Source organism: Oreochromis niloticus, linkage group LG16 (assembly GCF_001858045.2).
Source record: "Oreochromis niloticus isolate F11D_XX linkage group LG16, O_niloticus_UMD_NMBU, whole genome shotgun sequence".
In the NCBI taxonomy this organism is placed as follows: domain Eukaryota; kingdom Metazoa; phylum Chordata; class Actinopteri; order Cichliformes; family Cichlidae; genus Oreochromis; species Oreochromis niloticus.
This window is the reverse complement of record NC_031987.2, coordinates 14,474,702-14,496,915: the sequence shown is the minus strand read 5'-3', so window position 1 is coordinate 14,496,915 and position 22,214 is coordinate 14,474,702. Positions and strand designations below refer to the sequence as shown.

Here is a 22,214-nt window from a genome sequence, read left to right as displayed (position 1 = left end):
GTTTTCTATCTTCTTTAGATTAATTTTGTGCCTTTCCAAGCTATTCTGCTTTGGTAGATGGTATTTATTTATTGAGCTTAGTTGGTTTTCATCTTTTAGCTATTGTAACACCGTGATTTCGCTGTCGTTGGGATAAATAAAGCATTTCTTGTATTCTCTTGTCTTTTAAAACTTTGCAGATTTGAGTATATAAAACAAAAATACAAACAGCAAATAATTTATGGTTAATAATTACGGATTTTAATACGACTTTACTGACCCCAGCACTACCAACCAGCAGTAGTCCCATCTATCTATCAGGTTCTACTAAGGATTAGCTGATCACCAGCAAGTGTGAGCACCTCTATAAAAGCATTACTTTTGGCAGTTTGCCGCTCTCAGGTGTGCATTAACACAGTGGAAGCAGGAAAGAAATCAGTATTGATCTTAGAGTAGCAATCTGGGAAAGGTTATTAGACCATTTCCAAGCAATTTAAAGTTCATCATTCTACAAAATGTTATTCTCAAGTGGAAAATGTTCAAGACAATTGCCAATCTTCCGGTGCCACTAAAGTCACTCCAAGATCAGACTGTGTAATCCTCAAAGAAACTGCAAAAATCCTAAGAGCTACATCTCCGACTCTACAGGCCTCAGTTAGCATGTTAAATTTAAAAGTTCATGGCAATACAATTGGAAAAAGACTGAACAAGTATTGCTGGTCTGGAAGGATGCCAGGAGAAAGTACCCTCTCTCTTAAAAGCACATGGCAACACAGCTTAGCTTTGCAAAGTTGCATCCGAACAGACCACAACACTTCTGGCGCAATGCCTTCAAGACAGACGAGATTAAAGTGGAGATGATTGGTCATAATGCACAGCATCACGTTTCTTGAAAACCAAATACAGCATATCAGCACAAACATCTCATACCAACTGTCAAGCATGATGGTGGAAGGGTGATGATTTGGGTGTGTTTTGCAGCCACAGCATCTGGGCACCTTGCAGTCATTTAGTCGACCGTGAACTTGTCTGTAAAGTATTCTAGGGTCAAATTTGAGGCCATCTGTATGTGTGCTACAGAGCAGGACAATGTTCCCAAGCACAGCAACAAATCCACAAGAGAACGGCTGAAAGAGAAAAGGATCAGGGTGTTGCAATGGCTCAGTCAAAGTCCTGTGCTCAACCTGATTGAAATGCTGTGGTGGGACCTTAAGTGAGATGTGGTAGCGTTTTGCAATATTTTCATGTCATAAAGTCTTGTCTTTTCTTTGGTCTGTGTTTTGTTTCATCTCCATGTGCTGTTTTATTTTTCCTCTTTCTTGTTCTTTTTCCCCCGACCCCCCAACTGGCCATGGCAGTTTGCTGCCCCTCCCCAAGCCTGGTTCTGCTGAAGGTTCCTTCCTGTTTACAGGGAGTTTTTCCTTCCCACCATCAGGAAAGTGTTTACTCATAGTGAGTGGGTCTTTACCTTACAGTATAAAGCACCTTGAGGTGACTGTTGTTGTGATTCGGCGTCATTTAAATAAACCTGAATTGGACTGAAACCTGAGGAGCAGAACCATATCCCGTATGATGTTGTCAGGTAGATATGATAAAAAATAAGACAGATTCAAACAGCTTTTGAAATACAATAATTTATTAAAGCATCTTTAAATTCTGATATAAAACATTTTCTGATTCTTCTTCAAAACAATCAGAAATCTCAGAAATACAGTCATCATCGATGGCAAGATCAGTCTCTGGTTTGGCCGCCGGCAGCTGACCAGAGCGCCTAAGTGAGTATGATTGGAGAGCTATGGAAGACAGTGATGTAATGTGAGGTAAATACTAAGTTTAATATGTTGCGATCACATCATCCTATCATGAACTATACTGTAGGTTGGCATAAGCTTGATTCACTTGTGTTCTTTTACAATGGCATAAGCGGAGCAAACGTCTTCTGGTTAGTGAGACAGTAACAGAAACTCAGCGAGTTGGGTGCTGAGGGCAACACACACAGCAATTACTTCAGCAGTGGCGAAAGCTCAGAAACATGACAGAGTGGCTAAAAATCAACAGTAAGTTATGAACAGCTCGTCCGCTTCTGAAACACATCAGTTTTTCTGTGTCGCTCGATCCACAAATAACAGACACAGAAAGTTACAACAAAACTGCGTCACTGCATTTCAAGCACACTATTCGCTTCTCCCAAACAATTTTTACACTTCAATAAATAAATAACCCATCCTCACATGGCTGCTGACATCGCTTAAAAAACCCCCCAAACAAACAAACAAACAACAACAAAAAAAAATCAGAGAAGGCGTTTTCATGTATGCTTTGTCAAACACGTCCGCGAACATCAGCTTTGGCTTTTACGTACACTCAGCTCAAACATGACATCAGCTCGACCCCGAGTGCCTGTTTGAGGACAGAAGCACAAATATTATGACCGATTTATTCATCATCGCCTTATGAGACAATACAGTGTTTATAGACACTGTGGTGCAGTTGATATTCACATTTAATTTCTCTTTCTTGTCTTACACGAGGCAAACTGCAGTTAGAACTACAACTCGCCATTTTATATTATGATCCTGCAAGGCCACGTCTACTCTTAAAACTATTACAATAGCCACAAGGCAAAGTGAAGAGGCTAAACTTTCTGCCTCCTGGGAGAATGACAGTTATTTTACACAATAACCTGAGGGAACCTCCATTTTAGGGGAACATTCATCACAACGGATCGCAGTATTCAACAGAATAACCGCTTTTAAAGGTGCCAGTTCAGTCAGTGTTTGTTTTCCATTGCAACACATTTACGACCTCTAAATGGGGAAGAAAAGCACTATAGTGGCAATCAGAGAGTTGAACTGTCGATTTTGCAACAAAATTTGGGAGGAAAGAGCACGTAAGCTCCTGCGAATTACTCTGTACATTAAAATAAATCCGTGAAAGGATACCTGAATAGCTTTTCAAGTAACGTGAGAAAGGACCAGTGTAAAGAGAAATGAGATCGGCTGACATTTTCGGAGACTGCACGGAGGGCTGCGGCACACCATCGCTTGAATGGTTCCCGCATGTGCCTCAAGCAGTAAAGAATCAACATTGTGTCATGGCAGAAAGGAATCTTTCTGAGTGGAGATTGTCCGTGTTGCTACATTGCTCAAGTCAAAATCTCTGTTGCCTTTCCTTTGCCAGGTGTCGGTGGCTGAGTGCGTGCTGTGGTCCTGCCCAGCGGAATCACCTGATCCAGCTGGTTCCATAACTGGATACGGACTTCACACTGCAGCGCTTCTTCACGATCATGTTTATGTAGGCTTTCATGATCTTGGTGATCTCTCCAACCTGCCAATGTACAGATAAAAGTTATTTTTTTTAAAAGCTGCACTAATAAAGTAATGTTTAAATTAAGGGGAACCGACTCCTCTTTGTCTAGAACTGTGGCCCTTTTTGTTCTGGCCACAATGTTTTATCACTCTGGGAAAAGAAGCTGCCGCTAATGAAAACAAAGAGGACAAACATGTGTACCTGCGGGGTTTCAAAGAACATTTCTCTCTCATCCACAGTGATCTTGTAGGTGCAGGGCTGTGGAGCACCAAAGAAGATGATGTGTTCATAAGGAAAGGTCTCCAGAGGCTTTGGCTCCCCTCTTTTGTAGACGGACACATTCTCAGCGCTCACACTTAACCACAGATCATGTGGGAATCCTCCTTCTTTGCACTGCCAAGACACAAAAATACAGTATTAGCAATTGTCAGTTTAATATTGCAGGCTGATAATGAACTAGGCAGAATGGGTATAGGCCAGATATAATGATAACCCATGTAAACACAGTTTGTTTGCTGAGTTACATTCAAATCACACCAGCTAACCAAAGGCATCAGGATCATCTTTGGAGCTAAGAAATCACACTACTATGATGTCATGGCTTTGAAAATTAAGAAAAAAACCCAGCTAAGCACAGCTCCTCGTGTAATGGAAGACAAATAAAACAGAAAAGTCCACTTCAGATGAGGCTGGGGTTGAATGAAAGGTTTAAATGAAGGAATTTCACCCAGAGGTTGAAGATTTTGCCTCACATGAGACCAAATATGTGAAATTTGTATTTGTAAATTTACAGGACTTTCACTTCTATTTCTAAATGTACATTCAGATTTTAATTGCAGATGTTAAGGCTTTTTTTTTTTACGAGCTGAAACAATGTATCAGGTCAGTGTCAGTGTTCCTGCTGGAGAAAGATTAATTATGATGATGTAGGAAAAGCAATAGCAGGGCGATTAATCACACTTCAAAGAAATCATTTCACATAGTGAACTGAACAAATTTTAGATTTTAAGAGAAAGAAAGCGCTCGATCAATACTTAGCATCTACAGAGTCCCATTGTTAATGTACCTGAAGTGATAATGCAGGGAATAAAAACTCTGATTGGTCGATTACTGACAGCAATGTGGTTTAAGATTTAAGCTTACCTCAACATCAAACAGTGTGGATCCATATCCAGGCCACTCTTTGATGATAGTCATATATTTGAGCATAGCCTGGTGCTGGTCCAAACCGTTGAGGCGGGACCATTTCTCCATGATGCTCGCCCTGGTTGCAGACATCTCCTCCTTTATCCACATCTCCAGCATCTGCTCCTCCTCCATGCGCTGCTTCTTCATGGAGCCCGTCTTCAGCCCGCGACGCAGCGTCCCATCGAGGAAACTGGTCCTCCGACGCTCCAGAGTTTGGCCCGACCCCGAGGCTCCACCCACCTTGGTAAACTGTAAGATGCGACTGCGCAGGCGACCCACGGGGTAGACGTTTTCCAGGTTCCACGTGACTCGTGTTTTGTCTCCATACAGAAACTGTAGGCGGAGAGCGGCAAGGTGCTGCAGGGTCTCTTCACGAGCAGGGAAGTGACCCCTGGTTAAACTCTCGTGGGCCTGAAGGAAGACGAAAAAACAAAATGATGAAAACTATGCACTTGAATTAACTTTAAATAAACCAGAATATGAATGGTTAAGCATACCTGCTCAAACATGAATGCAAACTCTACTCCTTCCTTTGGCATGCTTTCCACATCCAAGAAACAGTAGAGTTTGAAATATAGTTTCCATTGGCCTTCATCCTGGGCTTCCTCACTGCCAGCCAGTCTGAGGAAGAACACATAAATCCATCACTTTCACATCTGTTTTTATTTATCACTGCAATATCTTCTTTTCTTCTCATCATGTCCTGGACATAAATGTTTATGTACCTCTTAAAGTGTTTGCATGATAAAACATATTATCTGTTAAAAATGTATCCATGTGGTGTAAAACATACCTTTCAAATTTAGCCAAAACATCAGCGACAAGGACCCTGCTTTCCACCGCTTTGTCAACACTATTGTTGTGCTCAAAGAGGGCAAACATGTTCCTGCTGTCCTCCATAGCCAGACCTCTGATTAGCTTCTCCACCACCTGAACAATAAAAGACAAGATTAAAACCATGCCTTTAGGCCACATTAGTATGGTTCTTTCCCCTGCTGTGCATGCTAAGGTAAAAAAAAAAAAAAAAATCCCAGCGCCGGCTTGCAGAGAAACCTTAAAAAATTTCTATGTTGCAACTGCAGATCGCTCACCTCTCCAGCAGTGGTGTGGGAGTTAATAGAAATCTTGCAGGAGCCTCCCCCATGGCAGTAAACTGTGGTGGTCATTTCCTGTCTGTTAAGCAATGCAATGATTTCCTCTTGGGAAGGAACAAATTCTCTGGTCTTAGTCTTCTTCAGAGACTCACCGATGAAATGGGCAAACATTTCGATTTCTGTGCCTGGGAACAGCTCCTTAATCCTGAGGAAACAGAAAAAGAGAGTGAACAATAGGTTTCAGCCAAAGGAATTTGCAAAGAAAAGCGTCTGGACTTTCTTTGCAAATTCCTTTGACTACGATGACCTGGATGACTGAGAACCTTCACAGACAATAGGTTTCAGCCAAAGTACATCTTCCCATTGAGGTTAACTGAACCACATCCATGACGGAAAACTTTACATGTTTAGAAACCATAAAGTGATACTTAATATAGGGAGTGTAAAGTCTACAGGACAAGCCGTCAGCTCCAAAGGCCCTATAACTTTTACGTTTTTTTCTTAAGTCCAACTATGGGCCTAACTGGACCCTTATTTTGATCTCAACTACAGATATATGTCTCCTTACTGTGACACTCATCTCCTTTACAAAATCAGAAGACACATGAACTCAAAACAACCTCCTTGGTGGTTTTTCCCAAGAAAATAGGAGTCTCCAGCACCACATTTTAACATGAACACCCCCACACATAAGCACTCATAAAATAAAAACAATATCAGTCATGCTGTCACGGCTGGATGGTTTGCAACCAGGTGTTAATTTTTTCTCCCTGGAACATGCCCATACCGTTTCAGGTGAAACTTGAGGTAGCGTAGGATGCCTCGGCTGGGCAAGAAGGTGCAGCTCATACAGGTCAAGAGATGCCAGTGGGCGCGATTGGCAGGACTGTTTGGGTGCGGGACATGATTGGTTTGCTTGATCAGCTGACAGTAAACCTCATCCCTTAATGGCCTCAAGTCTTGACAGGTCTGCAGGATTCCCTGGATGATTGGCACAGGGTCAGACACAGCCTCCATCTCCTGCAGCGAGTTGAAAATCTTCAGGGCCTCATCCTGCAGGCTGGTGTAACCCTTTTCTTTTTGCACTGAGGGAGACAGAAATGGGTAAAGTTAACCTTCAGCCTCAGTACTGAACTTACTCAGTTGCCTAAAGTAACCAGTTATTTTACAACTGAGCACATTTGAATAGTTTTAATGTATTTGAAGTCTAAATTAATGTGCAAGATTTGCAAGAAATGTTTTTTATGGCTCTGAAACTCTAAAAACAACTTTATATCCCAAAATAGATATTGTGGCAGATTCTGCTACTTACTGAAGAAATATGCAACAATCTAAATTTAAAATATCCATGAATAAAGGTACATTTTTCAACCAAAAACTGCTCAGCACTGAATATTTTAAATTTCCTGATTCTCGACAAGCAAATTCATCGACTGCAATAGTTTGCATGCAGCAGCTACAGGACAGCACACTTACAGTGGATGCTGACGTCTCCATAAGGCAGAGGTAGAAGAGGGGAGTGCAAAGGATGCTGGGTATATCTCAGGATAGGGTTCCTCCAGTATGTCTGCTCCACTGCCTCCACGTTCAGACTGCTCTCCTGGTAAGACAAAGGAGCAGATTAGTTATCTTACCTTTCAAATCATCGATTTTTCTTAAATAAAAGAAAGATTACGCTTGATAAGAAAACAACAGAGCAGCAATAACGGCGATGATGCAGACTATCACTGCGGTAAATCGAGTACACGGCCAAGTGTATGTATGAATAAGAGACTCAAACAAGTACTGAAGCAGGAAAAACTTAGGCCAAGAGAAGATCACAGCACACAGATAGTGAGTACAAGTACCTCACTTTATTACAGTGTGTGTCCTTGCCAGAGGTTTGCATGACTGAAAAAAGTTTGATTTACAATAATGTCAATGAAATGTGATGTAGTCTGTAGTCAAAATGGGGAAAACAGTGAATACCTTGATGTCTCTGATGAGTTGCTGTGTTGGAGTTTCAATGGGAACTTTGCTGTCTATGGCAGCCTGTATGGCATTCGCCCACCTCATGGCTTCATTTAGCATTTTGGTGTAAAGTCGATAAGAGTGTTTACGCCCATGGACAATTATATTCCAGTAACCTGGGTGAGAAGGAAAGATAATTATGCACAAGACAACAAAATTTCAGGAAATATCAGAAGTATTTTCCTACAAAAATAAACCATAAAGGTTAAATTGTGCACATTGGGGTTCATATATTTTCTTAAATGTTAAAGCTTAGGACCCAAGGATAACTTATGTCTCTATAAGCATTAATTTATTAAGATGACACTGAAGTAAGTTTAACTGACCAGTGTCCTTGAAGACTTTCTCATCTGGCTGCACCACGGAGCAGAGGCTGTTGAGGACCAGTGTTCCCAGTTTGGAAGCACTACGCTCCGACGACTTGTAATAGTCCAGAGAGTTAGTGGTGAGAACAAACCAGCGCTTCTTCAGCTTCAGAGAAGTGCTTTTGGCCCCAGACTTCATCTCTTTATGGAGCCAGCCTGTGGGGGTAAAATAAGAAATGAAGCCCGAGTTTTAATACCTTCAATATTCTGTCCACCAGACAATCACGTAGCGCACAGCTGTTAAACCAGCACATATAAGAGGGCTATCAGGACTGATCTTCCATCAGTGAAGCACAACACATCATCCGAGCCTGCCATTGTCCAGGTCACAACTTCCTCAGACCAAAACAACCAGCATACAGCTTGAGACGCAGCAGAGTGGGCAGTTTGATCCTACACACAACACACTTCCATAGTCAAACTGATGGCAAATACGAAGGAGGACCACCTAAAAAAATGTGATAAAAGTGTAATATATATTACAATAAAATGTGCAGTCTCTCTGTATATTTACATTTTCATATTTCTACTTTTTTACTGGGGGTCTTGTGTGGCCATGTGACTTTAGTTTTGACTCTAAGCTCTGCACATGTGGATGTGTACAAATGGCAAATAAAGAGCTTATCTTATCTTATGTAGATTAAATCCAATATCAAAATCCTCTTACCTCTGACTATAAATTCCTGTCCATCAACCTTAGAGTCTCCCTTAGATTTTTGCAGCAGGCCTATCCAGTGGTGCATCTCCTCAGGTGTGTCTGTGTTGCAGTGGATCACTCTGTTAGCCGTGATGATCACAAACGAGTTTGGTCTGCGAAAGAAAACAGCAAAATTGGGGTTTTTTGTCCTTGTTTTTGTTACTCATGTATTTGCTGTGGGACCACAGGCCAGGGTTTTAATACATATATGTAATCAGGCAGGCGTTGGGGAAAATTGCTCACTTCTTACCTGTCTGGGTTGTCCGACGCACAAACAGAATCAATCAAGCCAACATCTAATGTGCCCTGGACAGAGAAAAATGGTGTTAATGGCAATAACTGTCAAAAATTTATCATTACTACAGGAGTGTAAACATCTTTATATAAAAATATATGTTTTTAAATCTAGCAATCTTTTAGGACCAAAGAAATGGATGGTGGTATGTGCACTTTTCTTCTTCAGTTTAGATTACTATATGACCCAGAACTGGACTGCTATGCGATTCAATTTCATGCTTCTTCACTGCTGCAGAAATACAGAGTTGAGGCTGGGGCCCAGGCAGGAGAGAGGTAAAACAGCACTAACCACTGCATTCTTTGGGTTGGCCTGTTCGTGGTGCATCTCCATGAGCTGCTCCGGACTGGCGCTGTGGACCCGACTCAGCACATTAAACCAACCGCTAAATGGGTCAGAGGGAGTTCAAAAAGCAAAAGTCAGCAAAAGTGTAATTGAAAATGACACCGTGAACTTCCACTGGCAACCACAAGGGGGAACTTTATTTCTACACATCAATTTTACGGTGAAAGGAAAACACTATTTACAAAATAGCTGCAGCCTGTTCTGAGAAATCTGTGGATGTGATGTACCTGGCATCTTCAGGAGACTCTGCGTAGATGTGGTACGTCCTCTCCTCAGTTACGATATTCAGTGCATTTTCCTTCTCGTGATTGTCCACTATTTCCCTGCACAAACAAAAAGAATAAACCATTACTGCATGTGGCTATGTTTGTTTCAAGCTGGTAACAATGAGTTCAATCAAAGCTAAAAATAAACAAATCAAGAAACAGAGAACTGAGTCTTACTTGGCTGCACGGATGTCGATGGTGCCCTTCAGTTTCTCTTCGCTGTCATTCTCGAAATACATGAGCTTCGACTCACGCAGAACGAACCAGCGCATCTTCCAGTTGCGCCGAGACAAAGTCGACATTCCTCCTCCTTTCTTGTAAAGCCAGCCAGATTTGAGGGAGTCCTGCTTTGCGCGGAACCACATGAAAGTTTCGTCTTTGAGGACGCACCAGCGACGGCGCCACGGGATCATCAAACCACCTGAGAGGTGAGAAAAGGATGATAATTTATTTTGTTTACTGTGAAATCTCTCCACTTTGTGCACACAGAAAGATGCATCCCAAAAACACAATGCATAAAAGCTCCCTCAGTGAGTTAAACTTTACAGCCCTGACATAAACCCGAAAACATCAGCAGAAAACAAATGCGTAAAATACAAAAAGAGCCTTCAAGAAAACTCACAAAATGGACATTAAAGCTGCACAAAGACAATGTGCATGCCTGCTAGTCAGTGTCTTGTTTTTATTAGCTCTACTCACTCTTCATGTAGAGGTAGCCATGGAAATATGGAGGCCCGGTGCCGTTCAGCAGATTCACTCTGCCATTGCAAACTTCTTCATCTGTGTCCACATATCCATCATTGTCCTCATCGCTGTCAATGAACTGCAAAAAAAAGACACCAGCATTTGAATAGATTAGATAGACTTTTAAACAGAAATTTTAAAGTAATAATTACTTCAAAAAAATCCACAAAAGCAGAAATTTATAGCAACAATTTAAGTTAAGTTCTTTTTTTAATTTTTCTGATGGTGAAGTTGAGCTGTTATTTTGCACTTTAAGGGCCTAAAATCTGTCTGACTTTGTAGCCACGGTGCTGCCAATCTCCTTTAAACTTGGCTCACACGCATCCACCCACACAAACACACACGTGCCATTACATGCACCCATCCTTCTTTCCCTTTGACATTTTGCTGATCTCACAGTGTTGGGTCTCTGAGTGCAGATTCACCTGCTTGTCAGCAGAGCCAAAACAAACATTTTCAGCATTGCTGCTCAGCGATTCTTAAACAAGCCTTTTGATAAGACGCAGCCTTGCAGAAATGCATTTTCTAACCGACTTTAAGACAATCTCTCTTGAGGCAACACGAGGAAGTATAATAAGCGCTGAGGAAATCTAGGTGGGTTTCGGTGTACCGGAGAACAATGGCTTAAGTTAGACCGGATATGGAAACAGAAAATTCAGTGTTTTTGTAAACTCTGTGAGCAAAAATTTAAAAGATTTTAACAAACTATCCAATTTCTCCAGAGGGGATTTCCCGTCTTGGTTAGATTTACTGATTTACTTCCACTGGACCTCAGAGTTCGTGCCAAATGTCTAGCTATTTAAAAGTGAAACTCTGCACATTTTCCAGTTAAAACAACTCCATAGAATTTAACAGCCATGACTTTTTGTTGTTATTTCTCACCGAGTCCGAGCTGCCTCTGAAGGAGTCCAGGCTGTTCTGAGTGCATGAGGATTTTCGCAGCACCTCCTCGTCTGTGATATGGCCATCATTAGTGCTAGCACCTGAACTCCCATGGACCTCCTCGAACTCTTCCTGGTCATAGTCTGACTCTACGTCTGGCAGGTTTGTGTGAGTTGACTCTTCATTTACAGGCTCAAAGTCTGAGGCCCTCTGGCGTGGCCGCTTTTCTCCATTAGTAACCAGTGGAGGAGGTGGAGGGTGGGGGATTTGGGAGTCTGTGAGGACAGGGGCATGACTCAGTCCGTTGGGGGTATCTTGGCTTAGCTTTCCTGCTGCAGGGGAGGCTGATGAGGAGGAGACCACTAATCCTCCTGCAAAGGCAGGCGGAGGAGGGGGAATACTTTGGAATACTGCCTTATCAAGAGGAACTGCAGCTGGAGGTGGGAAGTCAGGCAAAGCGATGCGCTCATCCTCCGCATGGAAACCCTCATCTACCTCCTCTTCAGCTAGCGGAGCGGTAGATTCAGCTGGGTCGTGGAGGTTCTCCTCGCTCGAGAGGGATGGCTCCAAACCACCAAAGTCCAGCAGTTCCAAGAATTCAGTAGCCACACGAGAAGCCTCCTTTTCCAGTCTGTAGATCTCGGCATCCCTCATCTGACGCAGCTCCTCACGTGAGACGTCCCCAAGAAGCGACACGCTGTCTTCCTGCTGCTTGTGCAGACGCTCGATCTCCCTCTCGAGCCGCAGGATCTCCTCCATCTGACGGCTCTCCTCCTCAGACGAATGGCTGTTGGACAGAGTCTGGGACAGCTCCTTCTATCGACCACACAAGTAAAGAAAGTGCAGAATTGTGTTATTTATGTGAATGCATTCATGGGCATTCTTTATTTTCGACATTGGAAGAGAAACTGAAATTACCTTTTGACAAGCACCGTTCATGAGTGAGTTCCTAAAAATAAAATATGAATACATTAGTCATGAAATGAAGAAAGAAAATGACTTGATAGATGACTTGGCTCCTCCTGGAAACTCCTGACGAATCACAAAAATGAATTCAAAATTATGTTGTCGTGAGATCATTCCAGATGTGACTGTTGTGGTTTAATTAGTCCCCTCACACGTTTATTTAGCATTTTTCTATTCCAGTAGCAGTTAAAGCTGTTATTTCAGGCGCTGTTTTGTGTGTTAATGCATACATAGATCTGCACATCTCTTTCCAAGCCACATTATTCTTGTGAGACTCATGAGTACTACATCCCTTAACATCAGAATCTCCGCGTAGCTCATGACTATATGTTGCCTCTCAATTCTCCCTGTTTAGCGTGGTGTAGGCGGCATGAGATGTTGACAGGTTAACCTGCACTTGACCCCGCGATGACAGCCTTTCCCTGCTTTTTCACAACCACTGGGAAAAAGCCGGAGCTTAAAAAAGCGTCTGTCCAGAGCCAATCAAAATGGTCCCTCTACTCGTGAACCAACCAAACCCATCTGAACTCTCGACCTTAATTGTGATGGCACATCTGTAAAGTTTCGGCAGAGACATAAATGCCTGCTAAAGGCTTCTCAAAAAGATGGTGTCACCTGCACCACCAGCACCAGCTGCCGTCACAACACCCACACCCATACACAGACTGCGGTAAACACAGGGCATTGTACCTTGTCTTTTCCCCGTTTTCTGCTAATTTCTGCTGTTCCTCTTTCTCCTTAATCAGTCTTTGCTCCTCCTTCTTCATCAACTCCTCCTCCTCTGCCCTCCTCTTCAGCTCCTCTTCGACTAGCTTCTGTTTCTCCTCCTCCTCCTTCTTCCTCCTCTCCTCCTCCTCTTCCTCCTGCCTTCTCCTCTCCTCCATCCTCTTCTTCTCCTCCTCTACTCGCCTCCGCTCCTCTTCCTCTTCTCTCCTCCGCCTCTCCTCCTCCTCTCGCTTCTGCTTCTCCTCCTTGAGCTGTCGATGCAGGGCTCGGGCCAGCTGGCCTCTGTGATGTTTCTGCAGGACAATGGCAGCCAAGCGCAGGCGCAGAAAGACGCGTCTCCAAAAGTGAGCGCGGTAGTTCTTCTGGATGGTGACGATGCTGGACAGAGCCCTCTTATACTGTTTCCTGAGGACGAAATCAAAAATTGACATTCATAATCGAGATAAATATCATATTTAATCCAGCTTCACTGAGGAACATTGTGCCTCGCCACAAACATATTTGTAAAGTTGGACAGCCCTACATGGCCTCCTCCTAACGCCCGCTGCTATTCTCTGTTTAAACAAACACACTGGTGAAAAAGCCAGTTGTGAACTGTGCAATGTTTAGAGTCTGACGAGCTTGTGCTCTTCCATTGTGGTGGTGTGGGCTGCTGTGTTTAGCCCTCTGACTAAGCCCCATCACCCACACACAATACATGCATTGAATACACACACATATAAACACGCACAAATACACGTGACTTTCTCAGGACCACACACACTGCTCCGACTCTCTGACCCTTAGTCCGACCTAGCCTCCACGGTAATCACTTCATGGCCTTTATCAGGTCTCAGGATGGACCCAGACTGGAGATAAAGTTACACGTAATAATACAAAGGCTTTACTTGTGTATTTGGGGAACTTTTCAAGGCCCTTCTTTAGTATGAATGTCTCTAAGGGGAAGCAAACCCAGAACCTGAATGCTGTCATCAGTCCCATTATAGTCTCCCAGTAGAGCCTTTCAGAGGACTGTATGTAACGTTATACTGTATATGGCAGCACGCAGGTGGAGTACGGCTAGATGCCCCTGGGTGTCTGCGAATGCAGCTTCTTAAACCACCACGGTGATGGATGTTCTGCCAGTCAGGCGGAGTGGACAGGCGAAGAACTTGTTGCTTAGGCTGAAGACAGATTTACATAGATTTGCTTAAGAAGAAGTGCACTTCTGATAGTGTAGGAATAAATGACATCTCTGTTACGCTCAGAAAACTGTCTTTTTCAGACCAGTCTAATTATCACGAACATCATTAGAGATGTAGTAATTCAGGGATAGCCATTTATAACTTGAAAGATGACGGTTTTGGCCTTTTTCTCCTTGAAAGGGTGTTGAAATCATACAATTCCTCATCTTTGAAGCTACAGGACAGCAGCACAAGTGGGTTAATACTTCATTAGATTGCAGGGAATCATCGGGATGTTGTGTAATTTCAATGAATGCCAGCGCACTCTTAACCACGTGTCCTCCCTTTGATAGGAATCTTTTCTTTCATCAGACTTTTAAAAGAAATGTTCATCTTAAAGAAATAAACTTAAAAAGATCTAAAGATAATACTAAAGTGACTAGAAAAATTCACACTTTGTTTGGGCTATTCTGCAGTCTCAGTTCATCAGAGTTTATGAGTTTCCCTTCCAATCTACAAGGCTTTCTAAGGTAGAAACTTTAAAACAGTGCATGAGATATTTCTACATGGTTCTGCATGCCCGAAAACGGCTTCCTATCTACAATTTCAACACTGTGGTAATCACTGGCCATCGCCAAGTCAGCAAGGTTTAAGCCCACCTAACACACATCCACACACAGGCACACATACAGAGGTAAACAAATGTGCAAATGATTCCACAAATGCACTTAATCCCCCCCCGCCCTGCGCTCCTATGCACGCAGGTTGTACTACAAAACAAACACTGACAACTGTCTCTGCCACTCAACCATCCATCTGCCCCCCACCTCCACACTCCACCACTCACCTTGCCACATAGCTCAGGATGTGGGCGCGGATCACCATGCCAGCCCTGCGCCGCACCTCTTCCCTCTCCTTCTCCAGCCTTTGCTCCAGGGCCTCCTTCAAGAACACCTGCGGGAAGAGCAGCGCCACGGCCGACAAGGAGTGACACAGACACAGAGAGACAGAGAAGGAGGTTGAGGGAGAGAGGGGGAAAAAATGGGATGGGTTAGTTCCTCTTCCTCTTGGTAAGGCTGTAAAAGAGGGCCCACAGAGATGTAAAGGGCCCCTGTTGTCTGCTGGCAGCACCCCGTGCCCACTGCAGAGGAAGCTGTGGTGCAGCTGAGGCTAGCAGGCTAGCTGCCCTCCCTGACTGCAGAACAGAGCAGAAGGGAAAACTGGCACTGAGACTGCAGTGTTGCTGCTACTGCTACTGCTGCTGCAGAGCTTCATTGTGTTCAAGCGTCCTTCCTGAGCATTTCCCTTCTGCTGCTACCGCTGCGTTGGTAGTTCGACTGACGTGCACAGGCAGAAAGGCACAGAGAGGGAGGGGAGAGGTAGGGAGAGAGGAGTGATGAAAGGATGAGGGGGAGGGATGGTGGCTGGTGTCCAGATAGAAAGCCACACCCCTCTTTGCTCATATGAAGGAAAGAGAAAGAGTTTAGTTAACCCTTCCCTCGCTACTGGAGTTTTCGCGCAACCTTGTCTTTGTATGACTTTTGACAGCTCGAAAGTGGCACTCGACTTAAATGAACATGCCTGCATGAAACATAATCAGATTTTCACTGTACAAATATGCTGTGAGGCTGGGAACAGCAGCCAGCTTAGACACGGCAGTTTCTGTCGCTCAACTGGGTGATCAAGGGAAGACCCTTGCTCGAAAGTGTATTTGTGTCCCAGATGTTGCGCTAATCAAAGGATCCCACAGCTGCAGCCCTGCCTGCCTGTCTCGATAAAGTCTGTGAGAGGAGGAAACTTCCCCTTCATCCACATCCTTCCCTCGTCTGTAAAACAAATGGCTCACAAACACACATACACAACCCATGCAACATCACCAAAGCCCCTAATTCTGGGTACACGCTTCCTCTGCACACAATCAGCACATACATAATTACACGCAGATTGTTTCTCCAAAGGAAATGTAGCCCCCTTCTCCGTTTCAGTCTCTTTCCCACAGCCCACACTACATTAACCTAAACCCAAAAATATTGCCCTGCCATGCACAAAATGAAACATACTCAGCCGCACTATGTCTTTTTGGGTTTTGCTTTGAGAAACTAGCCTTTTTTTCCTTCGCCTTCGATGTGTAGATACGCTTTGCAGAGCAAAGAAGTGAGCAGCGGCAGCCAGAGGTCAAAGGGCTGATCACAGAAGGGAAGCTTTACCCGCACGGTGACTTCGGGGATGTATACTGTGTACATGTGCGAGAAATTTAATATAGATTGGCATGTGCACATTAGTGGTTATGGACCAATTCAAAAGGAACCAAACATGTGGCTCGCATCAATTATTTTCTGTCTTGATGTATATTACAGCATGCCATGTGTGCAGCTGACACTATTCATAGTCTGCCAGCCAAATTGGGTATTACAACAAAAGTGTCCAAAAAGAAACCAACAAATCCGAAATGTCTCAGTGATTTTTACAGCCACGCGGGAACCACAACTTAAAGCAGGAAGTTGAATGTGGATTTAGCCGATTTTGAAAGAACTCCACAAAAACTGCTTTATTTGTATCCTTTCGTGTAGCAGTACTGACGCGTTCATGCTGAGTATTAACACAGGTTTTACTGTCCAGTTCAAAAAAGTCATTAAAGGTTAATCATTCAGTGATAGCATGGAAAAAAGGGGCAGTCTGTTGGCGGTGGCGGTGGGGGGATTGATGATTGTTGGAAAATGAGAGCAGAAAAGGAAGGACAGCCATTGATAAGCTATGCTGCCAACAATCATATCTGTTATAAGTTTTCTAAGATGAAGCATGATGTGTAACTTTCTACAAAGCTCTGCTTGGCTGCAACATTTCACCAGCGCCGTCCGCCTCGAAATCACACGCTTGCAGTTTGGTTTATTAAATCAGCAGCTCAGTCGGTGTCGACGCTAACGCTCTGCTAGCTACAATAAGTTTGCCTCAGGATTACTGTAAGCCCCTCGGTTACAGTTACAGTAACAGTGTCAGGGTTTTTAGGAGCGGCCGAGTAACTCTGCGGTTGTCAACAAGAGAGCCGTAGATTGACCACAACCGGTCAGAAAAATCTTTGTGACATGAGTCACAGCAACTGTGGTACACATTAACAGCTCGGGAAAGACAGCAGCTCGACTTCTTGGGAAAGATTCGCTCCCGGATAATTACTGAGTGAAGCCTTTCAGTGCACTGTTTCATCTTAAGGGAACTGCGTGTACACCATATAATATTTTTTTTTTAAAGTATCAAGTGGCGATTTATTGTTTTTTGAGCATGCTATCAGAGCATGTAGCTGACAGAGGGGTGTACTGGAGAGTCATTCGTAAAAGAAAAACAGAGTGGCAGTTTATATAATCCCTCAGGCTGCCCAGTTGTGTCTGTGTGCATGCATTTGTACTGTATTTAATACACTGTGGGGCCTGAGATCGGTTCACACAGATATGGTGTGGGGATTCGTCTCCTATTTGGGTAACAAAAAGCTCATCTTCACAAGGTAAAACATTAAAATTCTTTAAACTTTCTGCATAATATTAGGTAGATCAATTAAAATTTAGATTCCTGGTAGGGGCAGGGTCAGCTTAGTGATTGTGGTCACTGAAAGATCTCAGGGCATAAGTTAAAGTCAGTGCCATGTACTGCTAAGTGACATAAACAAGTCTGGGCATGTGTATAAGTGAGTCCATGTGTGAATGCGTGCTGCACCTTTGTCTTCCCCAGCTGCCACTCTTTCTTGTCTTTGTCGTGAAGTGTGAGAAGCTCTAAGCAACTCTCCTTCTCGTCCTCTGAGCGGATTTTGTTTGTCAGGATCATCTTATACCTGCAAAATAAATAAATAAAATAAAACGCATACACCACAGATCTTCTTTCCTGATTTTTTTAAACAGTTTTCGACTACAATATTTAGCCAATTATCTCAGTTTTATTGTGTGCACATATTTTTCCAACCTGCTGTAGAAGTCCTGAAAGGTTCTCCGGACAGGGAATCCAGCCCTGCGAATCTTTACAGTTTCCAGCATCCCAGAGTACCTCAGCTGGTTCAGGACAACGTCAGGATCAAACTGGTTGGCCTTCTGTATTTGGTAAACAACAAAACATGTTATTCATCTCAAATAATAACAGTAAGACATATTGATGCCATTTTTTTTCCTGTTATGTGTTCTATATATAACCTTCCTTATTGTAGGTAGTGCAAAATGTGTTGCCGCTAAAACCTGCAGGCACACCTAGTCAAACAGTTTTACTGCTGAGTCGAGTTAAACTTGAACTAAAAAGTAAATTACCATGGCGAGGACTATCATTTTACATTAACAATCAGGTTACTGAAAGGAAAACGCACACCACTGGCGAGAGAAACCCGAACAGTGTTGAGCAAGACATAACCAGACGGAGTTGCCTTTTCTTTGAGGAATAATCAGCCGCATTGTTCACAGTTCTGTGTTACCAGTAATCCTCCGGCCTACTTATCAAAAAGGATCTGTGATGTCTGCCGCCCTTCTACACAAGCTGCCTGATCGCTGCTCTCCACACGAAGGCCATTTATCACCCAGAGGGCACAGAGTGCTGGATAAGCCCCACACGACCACAGCATTCCTCGATGTGTCAATCTAATTACAGGCTAATGCTACTATGCATGGAAACAGGCATACTTACAAAGGCACACGCACGCTTTGCATGTGCTCGTGCTCATAATCAAACACACACGTGAAAGGGCAGCTCTCCGCGCTCTGAACTCTGCTCTTTAACGGAGGATTTAGGTGGCTTGAAAAAGGTACGAAATGTTGACTTGCTTGAGTGAAAAACAAGCTGACCCTTGCCTTGGTGACATTTATTCTAACAAAAGCAGGAGCATGGAAATCGCATAAATACATTCTTGGTGTGTGCGTGTCTGGATGCATTTGCATGCATGTAATCATGTCAGAGGATTGTGCATGCCATGCCGTCATATTGTAGGATTAGCAGAGGCCCGGCTTGTTCCATCTTGACCAACCAAAGCTAGGTAAAGGAATACAAGACAGAGCCAATGAGAGCAGGGGACACATGAGACAGAAAGGCAGGGAAAAAAAGGAGATGGGTGAGGAAAAACAGACAACAGAGCAGTTTCCATCCAAGCAAGCAGGCAAGAAGCTGTGGAATGACGTATATGGAGTGGGAGGTTAAGAGTAGTGAGGGAAGGACAACCATCGCTCTGTGTACAATAATAACAGTAAGAAGGAGAATGTCCCTGGATTACACCACAGTCATTCACAAGGAAAACAAAGAAGCATGATATAGCTGACACTCCAACTATCTAATAAACGATAACACAGATTAAGAAGCAGCTTGCAGTTCTGTGGTAAAGAGCAGTAGGAGAGCACAGGACTAGTAAATAAATACCCCGCTAGCTAGACCACAAATACAGTTATGTGGTCTTATCTTGGCATTCCACTGGTGCAGCCAGATCAGCGGAGCATTAGCCAAGCTGCTGCAGCTGGAGTGGCCAGTACTGACCTTTGACCTCTGGCAAAGAGGCTAAAGTGGTAGGAATGTGCTGGTACACAGCCCTTTTATTTGAGGAAGTACAATGAGAGCCTTTGCACCAATGTTTGTTACTTATGAACGTTTGTACTTGGAAAAAAAAAAAGAGAAATAACTTTTCAATACGGATCATTTAAATGACTTTGAGGCAAAGTGCGATTACGATGTGGGAGGCATAAGAACATAAACACAACAAGACTAAATATTAACCCCAAGCAGTGAATAACACCGAGGAGGTTTGCCTCCACAGGCGGTGACCTTGAGAGGAACTTTTTTTTTCTTTTTTATGCGATGAATAAAAATGACATGACTTACCTTGTCCATGTTAGGTTTGATGCAGCGTACAAAAAAGGGGTTGGAGGCACTTAGTGTGGCCATCAGGGAATGGAGAGAGTCCTGAAAAGCATCAAGCACAAGAGCATATTACTGCTTGTTTGGTTTTTTTGGTCTGCCGAACAATATAAACACTTGTCTCACTGTTCGGTACTTTGTCTACTAAGTATAAGTGGGTTGTTATTAAGGTATTGGTGTACGCAGTATTGGTATAAAAATAAGTAAAAGTACTGAGCAAATGTACTTTGGTACTTCTCAACTCTTGCAGGATTACTTAGACCACATTTATCATAAGAGACACAAATGTATATACCAAGCCACACTCCAAGGACCCCTGAACCTCACAGACTCCTGTAGCCTCATTTTCCTTCCTGCCTCAGACAGACTGTCTCCAGTAAGGCCTGGCCTGGCAGAGCTGAGTGTGATTGGCCCCTGGTTGGCCCCTCTCTGCCCAGCCATCAACCCTAATCCCCTGGCTTTGGGAACTGTAGGCCAGGGCAGCCTGCCAAATCCTTCTCCGCTCCTTCCCTCCACACTACAGTTAGAGCATGCTAAGCTAAGTCCTCCACTCCACCCCCTCCTCCACCCGCAGCCCAGCTCACAACAACATATTTCACACAGCCCATCACCCATCATCCACTGCAGATCAAGTACACATACGGCATTCTCCTCCCCATCTGCGTCTCCAGGATTTCAACCCTCTGTTCTGCATTTACGCTGCTGCACTTGCACTCACCATGCCAATATAAAAAGTGTAGTGTTAAGGGTTAAGTGATCACCACACGCAGCAGTATTTGGGAGACAACTGGCTCATTGTTAGTGTAATGACGCAATCACGGTGTCATGTGCGTAGAACTGAGAGAGATATTTAGGTCTGAGGAGCTTCAGTCTCACCCTGAACTGCGAGCTGACGGTGGGCTTGCGTCGGGCCGTGCCCATCTTTAGGGTCTCATCTCCATTTCTGCTGCCAACACGCTCAAAGAGGTCGTAGATGAAGTCAAGCCTGCACAGACGAGTGCACGTGATTATAGATGCATGAGCTTAATCGCATAGGTGTGCATTCAGAATAAAAAGGAAAAGAGCGTGCCCTACTCACCTGCTGTCTTTGAGAATGAACAAGATGTCATCTCTGAAGGTGTCTCGGTTCTTCTCCAGGATTCCACGCACATCGTAGAGCACCTGAGGAAATGAAAACCAAAAAGACTGAGCGTGTTTAGATTGAGGAACAGCATAGGAGACATAGGAGTTAGGATACAAAGAAATAAGATGAATACAGCTGTTCAAATGCACAGTGGATGGGAACAAGTTATGACTTCGCTGCATTAGCCAAAGATATTTAGATATGCATGATCCAAAAAAACAACCAGAAAAGCCACTGGCTATTGTGTAATATTACAAAGACATAAAAACAAAATGCCAATAAAAACATGAATAATTTTTGCTCCATGTTCAAAATTTGAGGGAAAAAAACCCTGAATTTATGAGTATGTGCATTTGCAAATTCGTTCTCACTAACTTTAAAATACAAAGTACCGTTTGCACCTTTAAACTGCATGTTCTACGCTCACGAATGCGACACGAGTGATTTACAGCGACTATGAATATGCGTTTGAGGCTTGATGTAAATAAAGATAAGGGAGCAGGTGGCGGTGGGGGTGACTCGTCGAGCTCAGTCGAGGGCGTCACCTGTTGTGTCCCGTTCAGCTCCGCGGCATTCCTAAGCTCACCCTGATCCACAGGGATACACTCAGAGTTTATGTTTGTTGCAGACACACTAATTACACTCCAGTGCAGCTTTAATGGAATAATCTCATATAGGACGCTCTCTGCGTCACTCAATTTCAGATTCGTTAACTCAAACAGTAAACCAGGGGTGGTCTCATGATTCTAAAGGAAATTAGGTTTGTCTGGAGGAATTACAGTTTAATGCAATACGTCTGCATACAGTAACAAACTGAATACAGTTTACTTATATCCAACGTTGCATTTGGACTATCAATAAACACTTAAAGCTTAAATATCAGACAGTAAGTTTTCTTGGACAACTTCCGTCTGTTTTTCAAATTATCTGTCTTTCTCTGGCACCGAGCAGATAATCTAATCTGTGGGAAGATGCTACGATTTCCTCCAGAAAACTCAGCAACATTTCAAATAACAAACAGGGCTTTCAGAGAGGCAAGTATACTGTCTAGAGAGAGAACAACTGGCTGCCCTGGCAGCGCCTGTCTTCTCTGGACCAGGTCATTACCATAGTCATCCTTGCCAGGCTTGTGACTGAGCCACCCGGCTTGTACTAAGGAGACCTTGTCCGAGGCAGGCTTCATAAAGCCATTCT

General features: G+C 43.6%; 1 protein-coding gene across 3 annotated transcripts in view; it reads right to left on the bottom strand.

The window, feature by feature from the left end:
* Positions 1–1,591: 1,591 nt before the first annotated feature.
* The window catches only part of myo10l3 (myosin X, like 3), a 57,026-nt gene continuing 36,403 nt past the window's right edge, over positions 1,592–22,214 (bottom strand). For 2 of the 3 annotated variants that reach the window (XM_025903893.1, XM_025903895.1), the window contains exons 17-41: positions 20,976–21,058; positions 20,774–20,882; positions 19,862–19,942; positions 17,978–18,102; positions 17,735–17,849; positions 14,877–14,983; positions 12,831–13,271; positions 12,093–12,123; positions 11,175–11,990; positions 10,248–10,371; positions 9,726–9,969; positions 9,510–9,605; positions 9,229–9,322; positions 8,893–8,948; positions 8,613–8,755; positions 7,907–8,101; positions 7,539–7,696; positions 7,047–7,170; positions 6,358–6,655; positions 5,568–5,775; positions 5,270–5,406; positions 4,974–5,097; positions 4,432–4,887; positions 3,490–3,681; positions 1,592–3,306 (exon numbers count right to left, since the gene is read on the bottom strand). In XM_025903893.1, the coding sequence (XP_025759678.1) occupies positions 3,202–3,306; positions 3,490–3,681; positions 4,432–4,887; positions 4,974–5,097; positions 5,270–5,406; positions 5,568–5,775; positions 6,358–6,655; positions 7,047–7,170; positions 7,539–7,696; positions 7,907–8,101; positions 8,613–8,755; positions 8,893–8,948; positions 9,229–9,322; positions 9,510–9,605; positions 9,726–9,969; positions 10,248–10,371; positions 11,175–11,990; positions 12,093–12,123; positions 12,831–13,271; positions 14,877–14,983; positions 17,735–17,849; positions 17,978–18,102; positions 19,862–19,942; positions 20,774–20,882; positions 20,976–21,058 (4,662 nt within the window). In that variant the 3' untranslated portion in view covers positions 1,592–3,201. The remainder of the gene's footprint in view (positions 3,307–3,489; positions 3,682–4,431; positions 4,888–4,973; positions 5,098–5,269; positions 5,407–5,567; positions 5,776–6,357; positions 6,656–7,046; positions 7,171–7,538; positions 7,697–7,906; positions 8,102–8,612; positions 8,756–8,892; positions 8,949–9,228; positions 9,323–9,509; positions 9,606–9,725; positions 9,970–10,247; positions 10,372–11,174; positions 11,991–12,092; positions 12,124–12,830; positions 13,272–14,876; positions 14,984–17,734; positions 17,850–17,977; positions 18,103–19,861; positions 19,943–20,773; positions 20,883–20,975; positions 21,059–22,214) is intronic. The other variant, XM_025903894.1, reaches the window with a different exon arrangement.